The sequence below is a fragment of the Aquarana catesbeiana genome, linkage group LG08 (genome assembly GCF_042186555.1).
Source record: "Aquarana catesbeiana isolate 2022-GZ linkage group LG08, ASM4218655v1, whole genome shotgun sequence".
In the NCBI taxonomy this organism is placed as follows: Eukaryota; Metazoa; Chordata; class Amphibia; order Anura; family Ranidae; genus Aquarana; species Aquarana catesbeiana.
In genome coordinates this window covers 91,091,709-91,115,303 of record NC_133331.1, presented here as the reverse complement: position 1 = coordinate 91,115,303, position 23,595 = coordinate 91,091,709, and the positions used below count along the sequence as shown (strand labels likewise).

General features: G+C 44.3%; 1 protein-coding gene across 2 annotated transcripts in view; it reads left to right on the top strand.

Annotated features, from left to right (window-relative positions):
- The window catches only part of PCGF6 (polycomb group ring finger 6), an 89,108-nt gene extending 66,060 nt beyond the window's left edge, over positions 1-23,048 (top strand). Inside the window, exons 10-11 of one of the 2 annotated variants that reach the window (XR_012235671.1) lie at positions 8,044-8,164; positions 22,304-23,048. Coding sequence is in view for 1 of the 2 variants with exons in the window: in XM_073596135.1 (XP_073452236.1) it covers positions 22,304-22,360 (57 nt within the window). In the remaining variant the exon portion in view is untranslated. The remainder of the gene's footprint in view (positions 1-8,043; positions 8,165-22,303) is intronic. The other variant, XM_073596135.1, reaches the window with a different exon arrangement.
- Positions 23,049-23,595: the final 547 nt, after the last annotated feature.

Here is a 23,595-nt window from a genome sequence, read left to right as displayed (position 1 = left end):
TAGATCTAACAAGACAATATGTAGAACAAGGGGCTACCTGATTGGTTATAACATGGATAGATTATGAAGGTTGACTCTTATACTACATGATTGTACTACGTTGTTGGAAGTTAGTTCACCAAACTTTAGATAACTGTTATGTTCTATATATGCAATCCAATCGCCAAATGATTGGTTTGTAACAATCTGTGTTAATGTCTATGCACTACTTGGCAATCATTGCTGGCTTCTGCCTCACCTCCACACAGGCAGCCAATGTCAGAAGATTGCATCTATAGACACCAGGGATCTAACACTAGCCTCTCTATCCCTGTAAAGAAAAGATGAGTATACATACTTTTTTGGAAGTGGATCTGACCCACTCCGACCCGATCTCCAGCGCCGGAAGCTCTGCAGAGGACGTGGACGACAACAGCTGTGAAATGAATGGGAAGAGACGTCACCCATAGAGTTACTATGGGGCTTCCATTGTCCTCTGTCTCCTCTGCACCCTCCTACACAGAGAAGCCGTGGCTGACAGCTCAGCGTGGGATCCGGTCGGAGCGGGTCAGATTGGCATCCAAAAAGATATGTATACTCGTTTTTTCTTTACAGGGATAGAGAGGTTAGTGTTAGATCCCTGGTGTCTATGGATGCAGGGATTTTAGATTTTGCATGGACTTCCACTTTAAAGCTACGTGTGTTTTACATACTTCGCTTTGAACATGGGACTTATTCCAGGCAGTCAGTGCCAGTCCTTGAGGAAAATAGTTTCCTGAATGTATCATCCAGCCATTATCTCCTCCTTATCTTTCAAATAGGCTGCTTTTTCGCACAGACACTGTGCCTGAGCCCCAATGCATTAATCCTTTGTAGACTTTTAACTGGAATTGCCTTAAAATGGAACTTCAGTTAGAAAATGAAGTCCTGCTGCATCACTTTATGCTGGCCTTTTTTGCAGGTATAGCTTTGTAAAACATTAAAAAAATAGGTGCCTATACTGTAAAAAAATAGTCTCACCCTGCTCTGTACTTGCTCAGTTTTGCTCTGTTTTTCGGCACTGCAGAAAATCAGGGCCACTAGAGGCAGATCTGCTGACAACAAGATTTACTGCTGCTCAGGGGCTCTGGGCTCCAGCAAGAAGAAACGAACAATGCTGGAGGCAATTTACAGCACACACAAATTTTGATAGCATAATAATTCATGTAGAACAATGGTTGCAACTTATGAGCTAAAGGAGAATCAAATTCGGCCCCTGACATTGCCAAAGGGCTGCACATAATGTTCAATTATATTTAATGCTGGACAGAGGACAGACAGAATCTGCAGACTTAATAGAGGAAACAAGGGTCAGAGAGTGTGGACATGCTACATTTTTGTGCCACTACAGTGAGGGGAAAAAAGTGTTTGATCCCCTGCTGATTTTGTATGTTTGCCCACTGACAGAGAAATGATCGGTTTATAATTTTAATTGATTTGCATTTTAATGAGTGAAATACAGTAGGGACGGAAAGTATTCAGACCCCCTTCAATTTTTCACTCTTTGTTATATTGCAGCCATTTGCTAAAATCATTTAAGTTCATTTTTTTTCCTCATTAGTGTACGCACAGCACCCCATATTGACAGAAAAACACAGAATTGTTGACATTTTTGCTGATTTATTAAAAGGAAAAACTGAAATATCACATGGTCTTAAGTATTTAGACCCTTTGCTGTGACGCTCATATATTTAACTCAGGTGCTGTCCATTTCTTCTGATCATCCTTGAGATGGTTCTACACCTTCATTTGAGTCCAGCTGTGTTTGAATATACTGATTGGACTTGATTAGGAAAGCCACACACCTGTCTATATAAGACCTTACAGCTCACAGTGCATGTCAGAGCAAATGAGAATCATGAGGTCAAAGGAACTGCCTGAAGAGCTCAGAGACAGAATTGTGGCAAGGCACAGATCTGGCCATGGTTACAAAAAAATTCTGCTGCACTTAATGTTCCTAAGAGCACAGTGGCCTCCATAATCCTTAAATGGAAGACGTTTGGGATGACCAGAACCCTTCCTAGAGCTGGCCGTCTGGCCAAACTGAGCTATCGGTGGAGGAGAGCCTTGGTGAGAGAGGTAAAGAAGAACCCAAAGATCACTGTGGCTGAGCTCCAGAGATGCAGTCAGGAGATGGGAGAAAGTTGTAGAAAGTCAACCATCACTGCAGCCCTCCACCAGTTGGGGCTTTTTGGCAGAGTGGCCTGACGGAAGCCTTTCCTCAGTGCAAGACACATGAAAGCCTGCATGGAGTTTGCTAAAAAAAAACACCTGAAGGACTCCAAGATGGTGAGAAAAGATTCTTTGGTCTGATGAGACCAAGATAGAACTTTTTGGCCTTCATTCTAAGCGGTATGTGTGGAGAAAACCAGGCACTGCTCATCACCTGTCCAATATAGTCCCAAAAGTGAAGAATGGTGGTGGCAGCATCATGCTGTGGGGGTGTTTTTCAGCTGCAAGGACAAGACGACTGGTTGCAATCGAGGGAAAGATGAATGTGGCCAAGTACAGGGATATCCTAGACGAAAACCTTCTCCAGAGTGCGCAGGACCTTAGACTGAGCCGAAGGTTTACCTTCCAACAAGTCAATGACCCTAAGCACACAGCTAAAATAACAAAGGAGTGGCTTCACAACAACTCTGACTGTTTTCGAATGGCCCCGCCAGAGCCCTGACTTAAACCCAATTGAGCATCTCTGGGGAGACCTAAAAATGGCTGTCCACCAACGTTTACCATCCAACCTAACAGAACTGGAGAGGATCTGCAAGGAGGAATGGCAGAGGATCCCCAAATCCAGGTGTGAAAAACTTGTTGCATCTTTCCCAAAAAGACTCATGGCTGTATTAGATCAAAAGGGTGCTTCTACTAAATACTGAGCAAAGGGTCTGAATACTTAGGACCATGTGATATTTCAGTTTTTCTTTTTTAATAAATCTGCAAAAATGTCAACAATTCTGTGTTTTTTTCTGTCAATATGGGGTGCTGTGTGTACATTAATGAGGAAAAAAAATGAACTTAAATGATTTTAGCAAATGGCTGCAATATAACAAAGAGTGAAAAATGTAAGAGCGTCTGAATACTTTCCATCCCCACTTTAAATATTTGATTCCCTATCAGTCAACAAGAATCCTTGCTCCCAGGTATCTTTTATATACAGGTAACTAGCTGAGTTTAGTAGCACTCTCTTTAAAGGGAGTGCTCCTAATTTCAGCTTGCTACCTGTATAAAAGACACTTGTCCACAGAAGCAATCAATCAGATTCCAATCTCTCCACCATGGCCAAGACCAAAGAGCTGTCCAAGGATGTCGGGGACAAGAATGTAGAGCTACACAAGGCTGGAATGGGCTACAAGACCATTGCCAAGCAACTTTGTGAGAGGGTGACAACAGTTGGTACGATTATTCGCAAATGGAAGAAACACAAAATTGTCAGTATCCCTCGGTCTGGGGCTTCATGCAAGATCTCACCTCGTGGAGTTTCAATAACCATGAGAACGGTGAGGAATCAGCCCAGAACTACATGGGAGAATCTTGTCAATGATCTCAAGGCAGCTAGGACCATAGTCGCCAGGAAAACAATTGATAACGCACTACGCCCTGAAGGACTGAAATCCTGCAGCGCCCGAAAGGTCCTCCTGCTCAAGAAATGCTATTGAACATCTGAATGATTCAGAGGAGAACTGGGTGAAAGTGTTGTGGTCAGATGAGACCAAAAACAAGCTCTTTGCCATCAACTCAACTCGCCGTGTTTGGAGGAGGAGGAATGCTGCATATGACCTCAAGAACACCATCCCCACTGTCAAACATGGAGGTGGAAACCTTATGCTTTGGGGAAGTTTTTCTGCTAAGGGGACAGGACAACTTCACTACATCAAAGGGACGATGGACGGGGCCATGTACTGTCTAATCTTGGATAAGATCCTCCTTCCCCCATCCAGGGCATTGAAAATGGGTCGTGGGTGGGTATTCCAGCATGACAATGACCCAAAACACAAGGCCAAGGCAACAAAGGAGAGGCTCAAGAAGAAGCACATTAGGTCATGGAGTAGCCTAGCCAGTCTCCAGACCTTAATCCCATATAAAATATGTGGAGGGAGCTGAAGGGCTGAGGTACCAAATGTTGGCCTCGAAACCTTAATGACTTGGAGAGGATCTGCAAAGGGGAGTGGGACAAAATCTTTCTTGAGGTGTGTGCAAACCGGGTGGTGGCCAACTACAAGAAATATCTGATCTCTGTGATTGCCAACAAGGGTTTTGCCACAAAGTACTAAGTCATGTTTTGCGAAGGGGTCAAATACTTATTTCACTCATTAAAATGCAAATCTATTTATAACTTCTTTAAAATGCATTTTTCTGTTTTGTTGTTATTCTGTCTTACTGTTAAAATAAACCTACCATTAAAATTATAGACTGATCATTAATTTCCCAGTGGGCAAATGTACAAAATCAGCAGATGATCAGATATTTTTTTTCTCCTCGCTGTATATATTCCACAGCGCTGTCACTTTAAATCATCTCCTTGCTGTTTGGACTGCTGCTGTTCACCAAGTGCCCACAGACTAGCCCTTGTGTAGTAACCTGCTACATTTTTGGCTGGGGATATGTTGCAGAAGGTAATACAAAACTGTGAACATGTTATATGAGGCTAGTAGAGATCAATGCTGTTGCCCTAAATGTACCGTTTACAGACCGCTGAGGTCCAAAGGCTGCACATCATATACAAAGGGTTGCAGGTTGGGCACCAGTGATGTAGAATGTATGTTTCTTGCTAAAGAACAATTTTTTTAATCAAGTTATGGGTAAAGTTCTGCTTTAATTATGATCCCATGAAGTGTCCTAATCATGAGATTGGCGTATTTCCCTACTTGTATTGCAGACTGTAAGAAGTTTTTTCACTTTGTTATATTTTTTTTTAAAAAGACAAGTATGGGTTAACAAAAAAAAAAAAAATTCTACTCACCTAGGTGGATGCAGCATCTGTCCCCTGTCGGCTCTAAGACTTTGGAAACTGATCGCTCAGCTCTCGGTCCTCAGCCTACAGAGAGTGGTGACTGTCAGTCTCAGCCTCTCTGCTCTGCCCCTTCAGCGCTCACTGGAGCACTGAGCTGTGGAGGGGTGTGGGAGCAGCTGGCTTAGGCTCTCAGCAACTCGCTGATTGACTGAGCCTAGACCGGCTCTGTGACATCAGGCGACAGCGGACTGTAGCCCGTAGACTGTCACAGGAGTGCAGATCCTGTGATCCCCAGAAGTATAGCCAAAAGAGCTTTGGCTGTACTTCTCCTTTTCTGTTTCAATCTTTATATTCAATTTTCAGAATCACAGTAAAATACTATAATGTAATACAAAAGAGTGCAAAATGGCTCTGTCAATATAAACAGTGAACAAGAAGTCAACTCCTTGGCCTTAAAACATGTCACCAATGATGACTTCTTGTTCAGTGTTTATATTAACAGAGCCATTTTCCATGGATTTATGTCTTAACTCCTTGCCCTTAAAACATATCACCATTGATAAGACATAAATCCATGGCGATCCACCAATGGGTATTAGGATCTGTGACAGTCAACTATAAGAAGACTGGTACTGAGAGACATATGTTTATAGTCCGCAAATAGGTCAAACAACCCATGGGCCTTACATCAGGCCAACTTTGCACATTCGGCAGAAAGGTCAAGCAAGACAGCACCTACCCACCCAACCACCGAGGCAGGCTTTAGACAAAATAATGGAATTGTAACAAACATAGTGACCATTGTGTCATTTAACACTAGACTTATTTGTCCTACCCTAATTTACTTAAATACTTAATTTTTCTAAGAATATTATATATATATATATATATATAATATTCTTAGAAAAATTAAGTATAGCCGCAACATATCCTTTGAGGGATATTGTTGCATGCAAAACCTAGACAGAAACCCCAAAGTCAAGACAAAGGGTCCAACTAGAGGGCCTATCTTGCACCTGAGTAAAGGAATAGAAAGGTGCGAGTTAGAGAAAGAGAAAAGCAAGAGAGTCAGAGAAGAGAGCAAAGAAGCGAGGACCACACCTGTTCAGGAGTCTGACCCGGCACCGATCCAATGTCAATCCCAAATGTGTGTACTTCTCCTTTTAATAACCTTCTGCATGTGTTTTTTTTAATTTTTTTCCTAATTGCTGTAAAAAGATAGTGCTCATAACTTTGACTGCTTTTGCATTGTCGACTATAATCAACAAGCTTAAATATGTAAATGTATTTTTCTGCAGGGCACATCCAAGGTCGATACAAATTATTCTATTTTTACATTTGCTTTTGCCACAAAGCTTTCTTAAGCAAGACCAATAAATTCTATAATATAGTTATGTCATTAGCCAAAGCTTTTGTGCGGTAAAAAAAAAAAAAAAATTAAAAAGGTGTTTTTTTTCTGGTTGTTTTTTTTTTTTTTTTTTTTTTTTTTACTTAAGTTAAAGGGTATCAGAGAAGATGTTGAGATAATTGGCTATCCACAGGAACAACCTGCATTAAAGAATATATTTACATTTTTAACAAGCTATGGCCTGCAGAGGTTGCTAAGCATACCCATATTTTACATCATCTAGCTGGAGGGAATGACCAAGAATGTTATCAGAATGTTAAGCTACCCTGACAAAACTACAGCTTTTGAGCTCATTCCGCTGTCATCTGAGGATGCATAAATCGGTTATGTAATGAAAAGCCCAATCCTGTAATCCTTAACCACTTCAGCCCCGGAAGGTTTTACCCCCTCCCTGACCAGAGCACTTTTTACAATTTGGCACTGCGCTGCTATAACTAGTAATTGCGCGGTCATGCAATGCTGTACCCAAACGAAATTTGCGTCCTTTTTTCCCACAAATTGAGCTTTCTTTATCATACATTATGGGACACAGAGCCTAAGTTAATAACTTAATGGGTATATAGGCACCTTTAGGTGATGGAAACTGGCATACACAATCCAGGAAGTTCACTCCCTATATAACCCTTCCTCCTTCCAGGAGTACCTCAGTTTTTTCGCCAGTGTCTAAGGTGTTGGTCACGAGTGAAGATGTGCTCTGAGGAGCTTCAGGTGGGATCCATGCTGGATTTAAATAGCCTCCGCAGACCGGATACATCCAAAGTGCCACTGAGGCCAAGGTGGATGGTACCCGGGCCTCCTATCTGAAGCACGAGGTTTTGCCTGTAACGCCTGTCTTGCAGGGCTGGATCCAGGGCTTTGGTCATGTTACATTACCTAAAAGCTTTTCCTGGCAGGGTGCTTTTTTACAGGTCCAAGGAAGTGGAACCCCGATAAAAAGGGACCCGGTCCTTGAAGGTTTGCTAAACGCAGCCCGCCGTGATGGGTGAAGGTTGGATTGACTGTTAATTCAGCAAATCCTGCGGCGGGGATATGGTAAGGGAAGAAACTTATGAACTAAAAAGTCCACCTATGTATTCTTCTTTAAGGGAAAAAAATGTTGTCCTGCCTTAATATTCCACTAGAGGGAGTCTATGCACATACCTTAATCTGTTGTCTTCACTGTAAGCTCAGTGTCAGTCTGTGTGTGACCAGAGGGTTAGAAAAACATCAGCGGTGTACCCCCCTTGTAATACACCCCCCCCCCGCCACGGAGGGTGCGGAGGTCCCGAAGTTGTTTTTTCTCCGTGCTTGCTGGTGTCGTAAGGCTCTTAATCCCCCCCCCCCATGTTGGGTCTGCAGACCCGAAAGCCGCCCGCACGGGAAAAGTTTTTTAAACTAAGGAGGGGCGGGTTTACGAGGGGGCGGGGCCCAGGCGCGGTGCTGTGTAGCGTTCATGAGGACGCACGGCAAACAAGCAGGCTTAAAAAATCAGCTGAGGCAGTCTCTCCTCAGCTGATAGCGAGGAGGAAGCAAGCAGGTTGCACACGGGACACAGAAGCGGTGGGGCTTGTAAGGGCTGCAAGTGGCATTCCTGATATAGGACTAGGCTGAACTTAATAGCGGCATCACTGTCATGACTGTTCAGCGATTAAGTGCAATTTAATATTGGCTCTACTTTTGTGCTTAGGACTATGCGTACCAAGAAAGACATCACAAAGACCAAAAAGGTACCAAAGGTTTCAACCCCAGGTGCTAGGAACTCCAGTCGTGTCTCCACACTGTCATCCTCGCCTGAAATACAAATTATGGTAAGCCAGGGTGAGTCATTGGAACAAATTGATGGTGCAACTGCTTCTCACATCTCAGCCCCTGTATACATGACTAAAGATGTCTTTTCCTCCACCCTGCAGGGCCTGGAAGAAAGATTAGCGGCTTTAATCGCATCCTCCATTCAAATGGATAGGAATCGTGCTAGATCCCCCTCCCCCACATTAGACCCTTTGAAAGGGGAACAGTGGGCACAGGATGAGGTGTTACCCTCAGGCGATCAGAAGGAAAGACAAACTGATGATTCCTCTGCAGAGGAAACAATGGTAGATGAACCTTTTTCAGCCTCGCAATCTGAGAAATTGCTGATACAATCTCTTACGGAGATGGTTCGTTCTACTTTCATGCTACCCCTAACGGAGTCTGCTGAAAGCTCGGTTTCTTCCTTGGGTTCCTTAAAATCACCACAGCCTTTGCATGCGTTTACTGTTCATGCATTACTAGAACAGCTTATTTATGCTGAATAGGATCACCCGCATAAGCATTTTCTCCCTCCAAAGAGATTTTCAGTTCTCTATCCCATGGAGGAGAAATTCACCAAAAAATAGAAGGTACCAGCAGTTGACGCTGCGATTTCCATTGTGAATAAAGTCGAACTTGTTCAGTAGTCGGTACACAAATGCTTAAGGATTCAACAGTTAAAAGGTTAGAATTCCTGTTAAAATCCCCTTTTTCCTTGGTAGGTGCCGTTACTCAGCCTGCAGTCGCTGCAATAGGCGTCTGTCAATCCCTAAAGGACCAATTTAGACAGGCCCGTAAAGCGGTTCCTGCACAACAAGCCCGGGAATTGGCCGAACTACCAAAAGCATTATGCTTTGCCATAGATGCCATTAAAGATTCCATTCACCAGGCGTCCCGCCTTACGCTTATGCTAGTACATATGCGTAGAATCCTGTGGTTAAAAAATTGGTCAGCCAAAGCACCATGTAAAAAGCTCCTGACTGGATTCCCTTTTCATGGTGATCGGCTATTTGGGGATGATTTGGACAAATACATCCAAACGATTTCTAGTGGGAAAAGTACTCTTTTGCCGGTCAAAAGAAAGTATAAATGCCCTTCATTTAAATGGGCTCTTGCTCCTGCGCCAGGGGCTTCTGCCTCTAGGCAGTGGCGACGGCCTCCGCCGCCAGACTCTAGAGGAAAACCTCAGGGTCAGACCCAGGCTCAAAAAAAGTCCTGGGGAAGGAAACCTGCAAAGCAGAATCCTAAAGCCTCATCATGAAGGGTGGCAAGAGGAAATTCAGGACAGATGGGTCATCTCCACGGTAACTCTGGGGTACAAGCTGAAATTTTGGGACTTTCCACCGTCTCGTTTCCTGAGGTCAAACGTTCCCAAAGATCCAGGGAAAAGGCAATCTCTGTTTCGGGCACTAGACCGATTAATGGCTCGGGGGGTGATCATGCAGATCCCCACAGAAGAGCAAGGTTTGGGGTTTTATTCCAACCTCTAAACAGTACCAAAACTGAATGGAGATGTCAGACCCATTCTAGATCTAAAGAATCTAAATCGATTCCTGAAGATCCGCTCCTTTCGCATGGAGATGATCAGGTCAGTAGTTTCTATCCTCCTAGGAGAAGAACTTTTGGCGTCTATCAACATCAGGGATGCATATCTGCATGTTCCTATATTTCCTGCTCACCAAAGGTTTCTGCGGTTCGAGGTAGAACAGCAGCATTTCCAGTTTGTAGCCTTGCTCTTCGCCACAATACCCCAGGTGTTTACAAAAGTCCTGGCCCCACCTCTAGGCAGGTTAAGGGCACAGGGCATAACAGTCTTGGTGTACTTAGATGATCTGTTGCTAATAGACCAGCCGGTGGCTCGTTTAGAGCAAAGTGTGCGCATTACAACCAGTTACCTGGAAAGTTTGGGTTGGATTCTCAACCTAGAGAAATCTTCCTTAAAACTGATTAAAAAGGTTGGAGTACTTGGGTATGATCATAGACACAGCCCAGAAAAAGGTGTTCTTGTCTCGGCAAAGATCAACTGCGTAAGAGAGCTGGTGCGGATGGTCAGGTCAAAAGGCGATCCCTCCATTCGCCTTTGCATGAGGTTGCTAGGAAAGATGGTGGCTTCATTCGAAGCAGTTCCCTATGCCCAGTTCCATTCAAGACTATTGCAAAACAGTATCCTGTCTACTTGGAACAAAACAATTCAAGCTTTAGACTTGCCAATGCGGCTGTCCCCAAGGGTGTCCCAAAGCCTCAGTTGATTCCTAACCCAGAATCTGCTGAAAGGAAAATCCTTCAGACCAGTTATCTGGAAAGTGGTAACGACAGATGCCAGGTTGGGGAGCAGTACTAGAAAAGACAACTGTCCAGGGATGGTGGTCACGAGCTGAAAGAACCTTGCCCATCAATATCCTAGAGATTTGGGCAGTGCGTCTGGCTCTGAAGGCATGGACTTCCAGGTTACGGGATTGTCCTGTCAGGATCCAATCCGATAATGCCACAGCTGTGGCCTATATCAATCATCAAGGGGGCACCAAGAGTCTCTCAGCGCAGAGAGAGTTGAACCATATTCTAACTTGGGCAGAAAGGAATGTTCAGTGCCTATCGGCAGTCTTCATTCCGGGAGTAGAGAATTGGCAGGCGGACTACTTGAGCCACCAGCAGTTATTCCAGGGGGCATGGTCTCTTCACCCCAACATTTTTTGGGCTATTTTCCAAAGATGGGGGACTCCAGACGTAGATTAAAACATGACGTAGACTCAACATGAAGTTAGTCAACTTTGTGTCCAGGACAAGGGATCCACTCACATGCGGAACAGATGCGTTGGTGACCCCATGGGATCAGTTCTCACTGATCTATGCATTCCCCCTGTTCAGTTGCTGCCTGGACTTCTTTGCAGGATCAAGCTGGAAAGTAATCCGGTAATGCACCAGCATGGCCCAGAAGGTCATGGTATGCAGAAATCGTAAAGATGGCAGTGGAGGGTCCATGGTCCCTCCCGCTATGGCCAGACCTACTCTCACAGGGGCCGATATTCCATCCTACCTTACGGTCTCTAAATTTAACGACTTGGCTATTGAAACCAGGACGTAACTAGAAATCACAGGGCCCCATAGCAAAATGTTGTATGCCCCCCCCCCCCCCCCACAAAAAATGGCGGGGCTTAAATTAGTTGTCGTGGCTTAAAGGGCATGGCTCTAAGGGGGTTTTGGTTCGAGTCTGAGATGAAGGAAAGAAAGGGAGGGAAAGAGAGGGATGGAGGGACAACAGGCCCAGATCCTACACCACACTAGTAATATATGTATTCCAGAAAGTTTAACAATCAACAGATAAAGATACTCCAAACACCTGGTGTTAGTGCTTCAATCATCATGGCACCATGTTTGTTATGGTGTCAAGATGATTAAAGCGCGTTATTTCTATTATTACATTGTAATATAAAATGAAATAGTTCAACACGCCATAATGCAGAATCAATGGGGGCCCCGAGTGTGTCACTTGCCACGTCGCCTGCCATCAGGTGTCCCCAGCAGAGTTCCTCCTTACATCAGTTGCCCCCAGTAGAGTCCCTCCTTACATCGAGCGCCCCAGTAGAGTCCCTCCTTACATCGGGCGCCCCCAGTAGAGTCCCTCCTTACATCGGGCGCCCCCAGTAGAGTCCCTCCTTACATCGGGCGCCCCCAGTAGAGTCCCTCCTTACATCGGGCGCCCCCAGTAGAGTCCCTCCTTACATCGGGCGCCCCCAGTAGAGTCCCTCCTTACATCGGGCGCCCCCAGTAGAGTCCCTCCTTACATCGGGCGCCCCCAGTTACCAGTGGCGTCACTAGGGTTGGTGTCACCCGGTTGTGGAAAAACATGGCGTTACCCCCCCTCCCCCCAAAGTCCTCCCTCAGTACAGACCCCCCTGGACAAACCAGCCCCCCCCATTCATGCACCTGGAGGTGCAGCCACCCAGACTATCACTGACTCTCCGGGCGGCACGATGTGATAGGAGGCAGCCAGTGAGAGAGACAGCTGAGTCTCAGACAGGGATAGCGCGGCGCCGGGACCCAGGACTCTCCATCGGGCCTCAGAGCCGCTCAGGACTCACTGTGCTAGTTTCCACGCCTTTTACAGAACAAGGAGGCGGAGCCTGGGTGGCAAGAAAGTGGTCAGTAGAAATGGAGCTCCATTTCTATTGCAGCCGCTTTCATTGCCACCCGGGCTCCGCCTCGTGGTTCTTCCTTAACTGGTCTTCTGTAAAATGGCAACGGAGACAGAAATGACCAGTGCCGCGGACCTCTAGCGACAGCAAGGAAGACAAGTTGGCAAGTACAATATGCATTCCTCATCCTCCCCGGGCCCCACTCAGCTGCGGGCCCCATAGCGCCCGTGTGGGTCTCTATGGCGGTAGTTACGCCACAGATTGAAACCCACATTCTGAAGAAACGTGGGCTTTCTGGGTCAGTTAACTCTACCCTGATTAATGCAAGGAACCCAGCTTCCAGAACTATATATTATAGGGTCTGGAGGGCTTATGTTTCCTGGTGTGAATCCAAGGGTTGGCACCCTCGAAGATATATCATAGGCAGAATTCTTGCCTTTCTACAATTAGGGGTAGAGATGAAATTGGCCTTGAGTACTATTAAAGGCCAAGTCTCAGCTTTATCGGTCTTATTTCAAAGACCGCTTGCTACACATTCTTTAGTCTGCAGTTTTATGCAAGGGGTGATGCGGCTTAATCCGCCAGTCAAACCTCCTTGGAACCCTTGGGACTTGAACTTGGTTTTGTCAATGTTACAAAAACAGCCATTTGAACCGATACAACATATTCCCTTAGTCCTTTTGACAAGGAAGTTGGCATTTTTGGTTGCTATATCCTCAGCAAGGAGGGTTTCGGAGTTGGCTGCTCTTTCTTGTAAAGAGCCATATTTGATTATTCATGAGAACAGAGTGGTGTTACGTCCTCGTCCAGACTTTTTGCCAAAAGTGGTTTCAGGTTTTCACCAGAACCAAGGTATTGTCCTGCCATCGTTTTTTCCAAAACCATGTTGCAGGGAAGAGAAGTCACTACATTGTCTTGATGTGGTGAGAGCAGTGAAAATCTATTTAAAGACAACTGCTCAGATTCAAAAGACTGATGTCTTATTTATTCTGCCAGAGGGTCCTAAGAAAGGACAGGCAGCGTCGAAATCCACTGTCGCCAAGTGGATTCGGCAAGTTATAATTCAAACTTATGATTTAAGGGGTAAGATTCCCCCTTTTCAATTCGAAGTGCACTCTACCAGGTCGGTTAGTGCTTCTTGGGCAGTGCGTCACCAGGCCTCCATGGCTCAGATCTGTAAGGCTGCAACTTGGTCTTCAGTGCATACATTCACCAAGTTTTATCAAGTGGATGTAAGAAGGTATGAGGATATCGCCTTTTGGCGCAGTGTGCTGCAGGCAGCAGTATAGGTCCTCAAGTCTGGGTGTACCCTGCGGATTGTGTCTCCCTCCCCTCAAATAGCATTGCTATGGGACGTCCCATTAAGTTATTAACTTAGGCTCTGTGTCCCATGATGTACGATAAAGAAAATAGGATTTTTATAACGGCTTACCTGTAAAATCCTTTTCTTGGAGTACATCATGGGACACAGAGGTCCCTCCCCTCTTTTTGGGGTTTAAGTATATTGCTTTGCTACAAAAACTGAGGTACTCCCTGTACCCAGTGGCACTTTGGATGGATCCGGTCTGCGGAGGCTATTTAAATCCAGCATGGATCCCACCTGGAGCTCCTCAGAGCACATCTTCACTTGTGACCAACACCTTAGACACTGGCGAAAAAATTGAGGTACTCCTGGAAGGAGGATGGGTTATATAGGGAGTGAACTTCCTGGATTGGGTATGCCAGTGTCCATCACCTGAAGGTGCCTATATACCCATTAAGTTATTAACTTAGGCTCTGTGTCCCATGATGTACTCCAAGAAAAGGATTTTACAGGTAAACTGTTATAAAAATCCTATTTTTCGTCATATGTTTAGGCCAAAATGTATTCAGCCACATGTCTGGAATTTGCACAGCTTTTAGTTTGACTGCCTATCTCATTTCTTGAGCTGCTAAAACGGCAGGGCAGTACAAATCACCCCCCCCCCCCCCCCCCATGACCCCATTTTGGAAAGTAGACACCCCAAGGAATTTGCTGAGAGGCATGTTGAGCACATTGAATATTTTATTTTTTTGTCATAAGTGATTGAAAAATGACAAAAAATAAATCACTGAAATGATATATTGCTCAAACGTGCCATGGTCATATGTGAAAGGACACCCCAAAATACATTCTATTTGCTGAGAGGCATGTTGAGTATTTTGCAGATCTCACTTTTTTGTCACAAAGTTTTGAAAATTGGAAAAAAAATACATTTTTCTTTTCTTTCTTCATTTTAAAAAACAAATGAGATCTGCAAAATACTCACCATGCCTCTTAGCAAATACCTTTGGGTGTCTACTTTCCAAAATGGGGTCATTTGGGGGGGGGTTGGGCTATCTGGACATTTCAGGGCCTCCATAACTGTGTTAGGTAGTGAGAAGTGAAATCACCATTTTACACCCTTAGAAATCCTGAAGGCGGTGATTGGTTTCAGGGTCCTGCACGTGTCTAGGCTCCCAAAAAGTCCCACACATGTGTGGTATCCTCGTACTCAGGAGAAGCAGCAGAATGTATTTTGGGGTGTAATTTCACATATGCCCATAGCATGTTTGAGCAATATATCATTTAGTGACAACTTTGTGAAAAAGAAAAATGTATAGTAATTTTCCCAAAACTTGTGGCAAAATATAAAATATTCCATGAACTCAACCTGAATATCAGCAAATAGCTTGGGGTGTCTACCTTCCAAAAAGGGGTCATTTGGGGGAGGGGGGGGGGGTGACCTGTCCTGGTGTTTTATGCACAACATTAGAAGCTTATGCCACACATCACCCACTCTTCTAAGCACTTGAAGACAAAGCCCTTTCTGACACTTTTTTTGATATGAAAAATACTTTTCTTTTGCTAGAAAATTATTTTGAACCCCCAAACCTTGTATATATTTTTTAAAGCAAAGGCCCTACAGATTAAAATGGTGGGTGTTGCAATTTTTTTTCACATAGTGTTTGCGCAGCGATTCTTCAAACGCAATTTTTTTTGGAAAAAAAACCTATTTTGAATTTTAATGTAGTAAAACACACTATATTGCCCAAATGTTTGGTAAAATATGATCTTATGCCGAGTACATAGATACCAAACAAGACCTGCTTTAAAATTGCGCACAACCGTGCAGCGGCGACAAAATACATACATTTTTGAAAGCATTTACACGTTACCACTTTTAGATTTACAGAGGAGGTCTACTGCTAAAATTACTGCCGCGGTGATACCTCACATGCATGGTGCAATTGCTGTTTACATATGATACAAGATGGGGGGGGGGGTTGCTTTTTTTTTTTTATTGGGGTCTATTAGACTCTAGATCTCTCCTCTACCCTCAAAGCATCTGACCACACCAAGATCGGTGTGATAAGATGCTTTCCCAATTTCCCAATGGTGCTGTTTATATCCAGCAAAACCGAAGTCATGATATGCTCATAGCGTCCGCTTTCTTAGGCCATAGAGATGATTGGAGCCTTTCTGGTCTTCGATCAGCTCTATGGTCAGCTGGCGGAGCCACTGGCTGCATTCTCAGGTTCCCCGGTGGGACAGGAGAGCCTGAGAAAACCATGGAAGACGGCGGGGGAACGTTCCCTCCCACTGCTTGTAAAAGCAGTCTAGCGGCTAAATAGCCTCTAGGATTGCTTTTACGTGAAAGCTGACCGCTGGCTGAAAAGAACGATACCAAGATGATACCTAAACCTGCAGGCAACATTCTGGTATAACCACTCAAAGTCCAGCAACATACCAGTACATTGCTGGTCCTTGTTGGGCATATATTGTAATATTCTTTTTTTCATGCAGCCTGTGGGCTGAACGAAAAAAGAGATTGATCAGTGGGTATGCCCACCATTAGAATACCGCCCTGCATCCACCCACTTCTAATAATGGGCATTTTTTTAAACTGTGCTGGTGAAATCACCTCCTACATCGCTGGAGTCGCTGATTTACGTATCGTGAGAGCAAACGCTGTTGTTGTCAAGATAAATAAATCAATGCTACAGATGAATGGCATACCTGAAAAGCAAACAATGATAACAATAAAACAACAATCTGTGCGTAAAAAAATATATGCCAAAGCATGGGGGGCAATCCACCCCTAATGTTAGGAGCAAATCGCCCCTCCACCCCTGTCCCCATGCTTTGGCATATATGCTCATTTTTATATCTTTTATTTTTTTTTAAATGTAGTGGTGAAATCACCTCCTACCGCGCTGGAGTCGCTGATTTATGTATCGTGAGAGCATATGCTGTTGCTGTCAAGATAAATAAATCAGTGCTGCAGCTAAATGGCGTACCTGAAAATAAAATAATGGTTAACAATAAAACACAGTAAACAATAAAGTATAAAAGAATTACATACCTGAAGAGCAAACATGATAAAACATAGTAACAATAAAACATTGCAGTTAAAAAAATACAGTAACACAGAGCAGAACAATAGAGAGAGAACAATAGAGGGAGAATACAAAAAGAATAAAACAACTATTTTTGGCTTTTTTATTTTATCCCTTTCATGACTAAGCCTATTTTTGAAATTTGGTGTTTACAAGTTAAAATCCGTATTTTTTGCTAGGAAATTACTTAGAGTTCCTAAACATTATATATATTTTTTTAGAAGAGAATCTAGAGAATAAAATGGAGATTGTTGCAATAGTTTATATCACATGGTATTTGTGCAGCGGTGTTTTAAACGCACATTTTTGGAAAAGGGACACTTTCATGAATTTTAAAAAATCCAAACAGTAAAGTTACCCCAATTTTTTTGTATAATGTGAAAGATGATGTTACGCCGAGTAAATAGATACCAAACATCTCACCCTTTATAATTGCACACACTCGTGGAATGGCGACAAACTACGGTACCTATGAATTTCCATAGGCGAAGCTTTACATTTTTTTTTTACGGTTACCAGGTTTGAGTTACAGAGGAGGTCTAGGGCTAGAATTATTGCTCTTGCTCTGACGATCGTGGCAATACCTCACATGTGTGATTTGAACACCATTTACATATGCGGGCGTGACTTCCGTATGCGTTTTCTTCACTTCGCGGGGACGGGGGCACTTTAAAAAATTTTTTTTTTAAATTTATTTTTATACTTTATAAATTGTGTTTAAAAAAATATATATTTTTTTTTTTTACTTTTGTTGCTGTCACAAGGAATGTAAACATCCCTTGTGACAGTAATAGGTGGTGACAGGTACTCTTTATGGAGGGATCGGGGGGCTAAGAGACCCCCGATCCCTCCTTTGCACTTCAAAGTATTCAGATCGCCGAAAACGGCGATTCTGAATACTGTATATTTTTTTAAAACCGGCGCCATTGGCAGCCGAGTAAACGGGAAGTGACGTCATGACGTCGCTTTCACATTTACATTGAGAAGGCTGGAACGAAGCCGCCCACAGCTTCGTTCCAGCCCGCCCACTGCCGCCGGAGGCAGCCGATTGGACACCGGGCCTCCCGATCGCACGGGAGGGGGGGGATGTCCCCTCCCGCTCCTCCGGTATAACAGCCGAGCGGCTTTTAGCCGCATCGGTTGTTATACTCGGGTAGCCGATCGCCCGCTGTAAACAACGGTACCGGGATGATGCCTGCAGCTGCGGGCATCATCCCGGTATAAACCTGGAAAGCCGAGTACGCATATCTGCGTACGGTCGGCGGGAAGGGGTTATATATTTATTTTGTTTTTTTCAACTTTTTTTTTTTTTTTTTTTTTTTTACACTTTTAGTTGTAACTGTAACGGTTCCAGGTTTGGGTCTGCGATGGCATCTTTGGAGACCCTGTGAAAGTGTACCCTAGACTGTGCCGTGCTGTACCCTACGCTAATACTCCACTAGTGTGTGGTAGCGTTCGAAACATTCACTGATGCAAAGACCAGGTTGGTTAGTACAGGAGGGACAACAATAGTGGGTGTCGCGCCTAAATCCGCGCTTGCTACAGACACGACATCATCTTCGGGGTGATTGATTGGTAGAGGTACCAGGGAGGACATAGGGAAAATGCCTCCTATGCAGGCGGCTCACTGCATTTACATTGGGAAGTTGGGCCACAGCACCGTCTGGAAACAGAAGGGCTGTGATGATCTCGTCCTGGAATTTAAGGAAGGATCCAGTCTGTCCTGAAGCTTTGTATAGCACATAAGCTTTCAGCAGAGCCAATTGAAATAATTATACAGACACTTTTTTGTACCAGCGTCTGGCCTTACAGGCAATTAGGTACGGCGCCAACAACTGGTCATTGAGGTTCACCCCTCCCATATTTAGGTTATATTTGTGGACACAGAGGGGTTTCTCCACAGCACCAGTCGCCGTTTGAATTGGGACTTTCGTGTCTGCGTGATTATTAAATTATTACATCTCAAGCAGGCTCTCTCCCCCAGCCTAAGACGGGAATCTACAAGCCACTGGGGTAAGCCCCGAGCAATTAGATCGCACAGTGCCAATTCCATGATCAAGCAAGTGACTCAAAATTGGCACACTTGTGTAATAATGGTCCAAATACAAGTGGTACCTCTTTCCGAATAAGGGTGACACCAAGTCCCACACAATCTTACCAGCGCATGTAGTCTGGGCAGTTCTCCGGCTCTACGTAACTATCTCTTCCCTCGTAAACCATAAAACGATATGTATAGCCTGTTGCCCTGTCACAGAGCTTATACATCTTGTCCCCATATCTGGCACACTTGCTGGGAAGATACTGTTTGAATGACAAGCGGACAGAAAACTTAATCAGGGACTCATCAACGCAGACAACTTGATCGGGAGTAAACAAGGCTGCAAACTGTTGGTTGAAGTGACTTACGAGGGGCCGAATTTTGTAGAGCCGATCGTATTCAGGGTCACCCCAAGGACGACAGAGTTCATTGTCATTGAAATGCATGAACCGCAAGATCTGCTCGTATCGTGTTGGGTCAGTGGACCAATATGACTACAATTCACTCTTTTTATTTATACCCATGAGGAGGGATAGACCTAGGAAGGTCTTAAATTCGGAGACTCTAATGGGTCTCCAATCTCTGGCAGGGGTCAACTGGGGATTAGCGGTGATGAACTGACCAGCATACAAATTGCTTTGATCCACAATAGCTCTATAGAGATCTTCCGTGAAAAACAGCAAATAAAAATCAAGTGATGTAAAATCACCTTTTTCCCACCTGAATTACGGGTTCACCAGTGAATGGGGGAAATACGGGTGCTGCAGAAGTGGTGGGCTCCCAATTCCGATTGTCAAATGCAGGAGGAAGGGCACTATGGGCTTGACGAGCCTGTCTTTGTCTTCTTGGTGGCAGTGGGACACTACTTGTGCTAGCCACCTCACCAGCTTGAACTGCACTTGTGGGACTCGCCACATCACCAAGTGTTACTGCAGTGCTGGATGTACGACCAGGATGTACTAGGCCGCTGGTACTTGTCAGTTCACCAAAAGGATGAGCCGCACTAGTACTGGCTCTCTGCTCCATACGAGAGCCCTGTGGTTCTTGCACCTCAACAACAGCAGAAGAACGGGGTTGGGTACGCCTGACCTTGGCAGAGACCACTACTCCGTTGTCAGAGCTATCTGTCAGGTTGCCGCTGCCGTCTGCGGATCGTATTCTGAGCCTGAATCTGACAGATGGGTGACTTCTCAGTAGTGAAGGCCTCTTCACTACTGTACTTTCGATTTGAACATTTTGTCCTTTAAATTTACTGGTACAACTAGTGAGACTCACAGGAAAAAAGAGCACCTGACTGTCAGCGACTGCTTCAAACGCTACCAAAAAAACTGTTAGCGTTCACAGGGATCAGGCCCGACTGCGAATGCTGCAGTTAAGTGTTTAGTGTTTTGTAAGTGACAGTGATCGATTGATACTGCCCTTGGGTGGGCTGGGCAGAGGGGCTAAACGCAGGTGCTAGCAGGTATCTGGGCTGATCCCGCTAAAACTGCGTTTTTGGGAACCCTAAACTACTGGGGACGCTAGTATAGATCAGATTAGATATTGATCCGTTCAGACACTATACTACTAAGGGAGGTGTATGGTGCGTGCGTGGGTGTTGGCGCTACTGGCACTAATCTGACGCCGCCAGGGGCGACGCAGACCCTAGCTGACGCTAAAACCTGACTGATATCACCCACCCGGTGATCAGGGGGTTAAACTTTTAGATAATATACGGCGGGTATCCTGACACTATCAAAAAATAACTAACCAGCCGTAACACTAATACGGTGACAGGGTGATCAGGGGGTTAAACCTTTATTAGGGGGTGTTAGGGGTCCCCTAAAGCTACCTGGGCCTACCACTAACTGCCCTAACGCTGATTAGTGTTACAAATGACACCAGATCAGTGAGAAATCTCACAACTGCACTGGGTGACACTGTGACAGGGAGTGAAGGGATTAACTGGGGGGCGGGGGGGCGATCGGGGGTGACAAGTGTACCTACCTGTACTGGTGTTAGTGTAGTGTTTGTGCAACATACTGTGAGATGTTCTCTCTCCTCTCCCTGGAATGAAAAGAGTTCCACGGGGGGGATGACATCACTTCCCCTGCCTGTGTTTACACTTATAGGCAGGGGAAGGATTTCATTACCAAAACTGATCAGCAGGTCCTGGCCTGGACCTGAAGATTGATCGGTTCTGAAATGAATCTGATGGTCGAGAGCGCACCCCGTACAGGTACGGGATTTCACACAGCGGTGCCATTGTGCCGCAGTAAATGTACGCAACACGGTCGGAAAGTGGTTAAAGCGTTTGTTAACCCAGAAAAAAAAAAATTGTAAATTCTGGTCCCTTAAAGCAGATTACACAGCACAGCACTTGTGCTGTGTAATCTACCCCTCTAAACTGTAGAAAAAAACCCCCTAAACCTACCACTTCCTGTATGCCCTCTCCGCCCAGATAGCCGTGGTCAAAATGCCTCCCTCTGTGATAGGCTGCCTGCTCCGCTCTGCTCTCTCCCCCCTCCTTCCTGCCTGTCATTCCCCTCTGTGTCTGTCTCCAGCCCAGCCCAGGCCCCCGCCGCTATTCTTGTTAAATAAATTTGCTAAATTGTCACTGCCAGCCTCTCTATTAAAGGCTGGCATAGCACACTATGTGATTTGTTTTAAAAAACGAGCTGTAAATACCTAATTTCAGATGCCTAAAGGCCAGTCATGTGACTCGTGGCTGCTTTACAGCTACGATACATTGCTTCTGGGGAGGAGACGAGCGGCCACGTGATCTCCCTGGCTGACGTCAGAGGGAGATCACGGCTCCTCGCTCAGAACCAATGTATTGGAGCTGGAAAGTGGCCGCAAGTGATGTGACCAGCCTGAAGACAGCTAATATTGGGTATTTACAGCGCTCGTTTTTTAAAACGAATGACAGTGTGCTATAGAGGGGCTGGCATAGACTTGTATAGATGGGTTAACAAACCCTGTAAATAGAGAGCTATAGGTTTAGGAATCAAACATTTTTTGTTGTAGCTTTGCAGGTTGTAAACAGTTTTTGTTAATCTAAGCTACTTCTGTTTGGGTAGTTACAGTTGCACTAATAAAAAAAATAAAAAAAAGTGATACAGCGTGAAGCACAGTGCAGTAAACGAAAAACATACATGTTGTGTCAGCAGTCACCAAACAAACACAGGATCACCAGAAGGTATTGACGTAGAAAAGGCATATAATAGAATAGTAACCTTACAATTGCAGTGTAACCAACACATACATATATCAACCCACTTATATGTCTTCTCAGCTGTCTCGTGCTGGGGTATACTAGAAAAAGGAAGAGGCAACAAAGGCCTCAAACTGAGGGAGGTGCAAGCGGTGTGATGGGGTTCTGTAACCTAGATCACAGACAAATTTTGAAAGAATAGATCCACCAAAATGTCCTCATTTATCAATGTAGACTGAAATGTGATTGTTGTGGTTTAATACACTTGCCACAGTTGTGCATTGAACTGCTTAACCAAATAAGCCCAACTATGTTCTTATTCTAACAAATGCTGTATTTCTTGCATTGCAATCCAACCCATAACCTACATCTTATTACCTTCATTCTTATCCTACAGGATGGTTTACTTGTTCTTCACTTTGGCCTGGTCCTGTCTCCATTGTCCTTTACCTGAAGGTATTCATGCAAAATGATGGATGTGGACATCTCTCTCAAGGTTGACTTCAGTCAGTCATGGTGCAGAGAAGGTGGATATTCTGTAAGGAAAGTCTCAGCTACAAGATGTGACTAAGCTCAATATGAGCTGGGTAAATTGTATCACTGGTGTGAGCATCCATCGGGAATGTGTAGATGGCCATTCAGAAGCCTTATGCCTGAGAGCATCAAAAAGTTTCTCCCTTTTGTTTTTTTCTAGAAACGAAATCTTCAAATTGCTCTTTCTACTGAATTTTTACTTAAATATTACCAAAAGCTCATAATATAGAGCATATGAATTTTATAATCCAAAAACAAAAGATTTGCCTTAATATTGGACTTTGTTGACCAAACTCTACCAAAAGCACTGGACAATGAAATGTAAATGTGTCTTTTCCTATGACCACAAATTTTTCTTAAATGTAGCAACTGATGTCATGTAAATAGTATGCTTTTGAAAGTTTTTTTTTTTTTTTCTGGAAACATGGGTTTGTTTATGGTAAAATGCTGCTGGTCAATGCTGCAATGTAGGAGAGGTTTACACTTCAGCACACTGTGTAACAATAAAGCCATTTTCTCAGCAGTGGTGTTATTAGTTTGTTTACAACGAACCTATGCTGCATAAAGAAAAACTCCACAAAAATACAAATAAAATTCAATAATATAAACATGTTTGTTTGTTTTTCTTATGTCTGTGGCATCAGTACCTCCTAGGGCTCATTTACATGGGTTTTCAATTTTTATTGTACAAATATCTGAAAAGTGTGGCGTGCATTTGTATTTAGCCCCCCTGTGTCAATACTTTGTAGAACCACCTTTTGCTGCAATTACAGCTGCAAGTCTTTTTGGGTATGTCTCTACCAGCTTTGCACATCTAGAGAGTGACATTTTTGCACATTCTTCTTTGCAAAATCGCTCAAGCTCTGTCAGATTGGATAGAGAGTGTCTGTGAACAGCAGTTTAAGTGTTGCCACAGATTCTCAAGCAGCCAAGAGGCCCATGGTAACTTTGGAGGAGCTGCAGAGATCCACAGCTTAGTTGGGGGAATCTGTCCACAGGACAACTATTAGTCATGCACTCCACAAATCTGGCCTTTTATGGAAGAGTGACAAGAAGAAAGCCATTGTTCAAAGCCATAAGAAGTCCCATTTCCAGTTTGCGAGAAGCCCTGTGGGGGACTTGGCAAACATGTGGAAAAAGGTGCTCTGGTCAGAT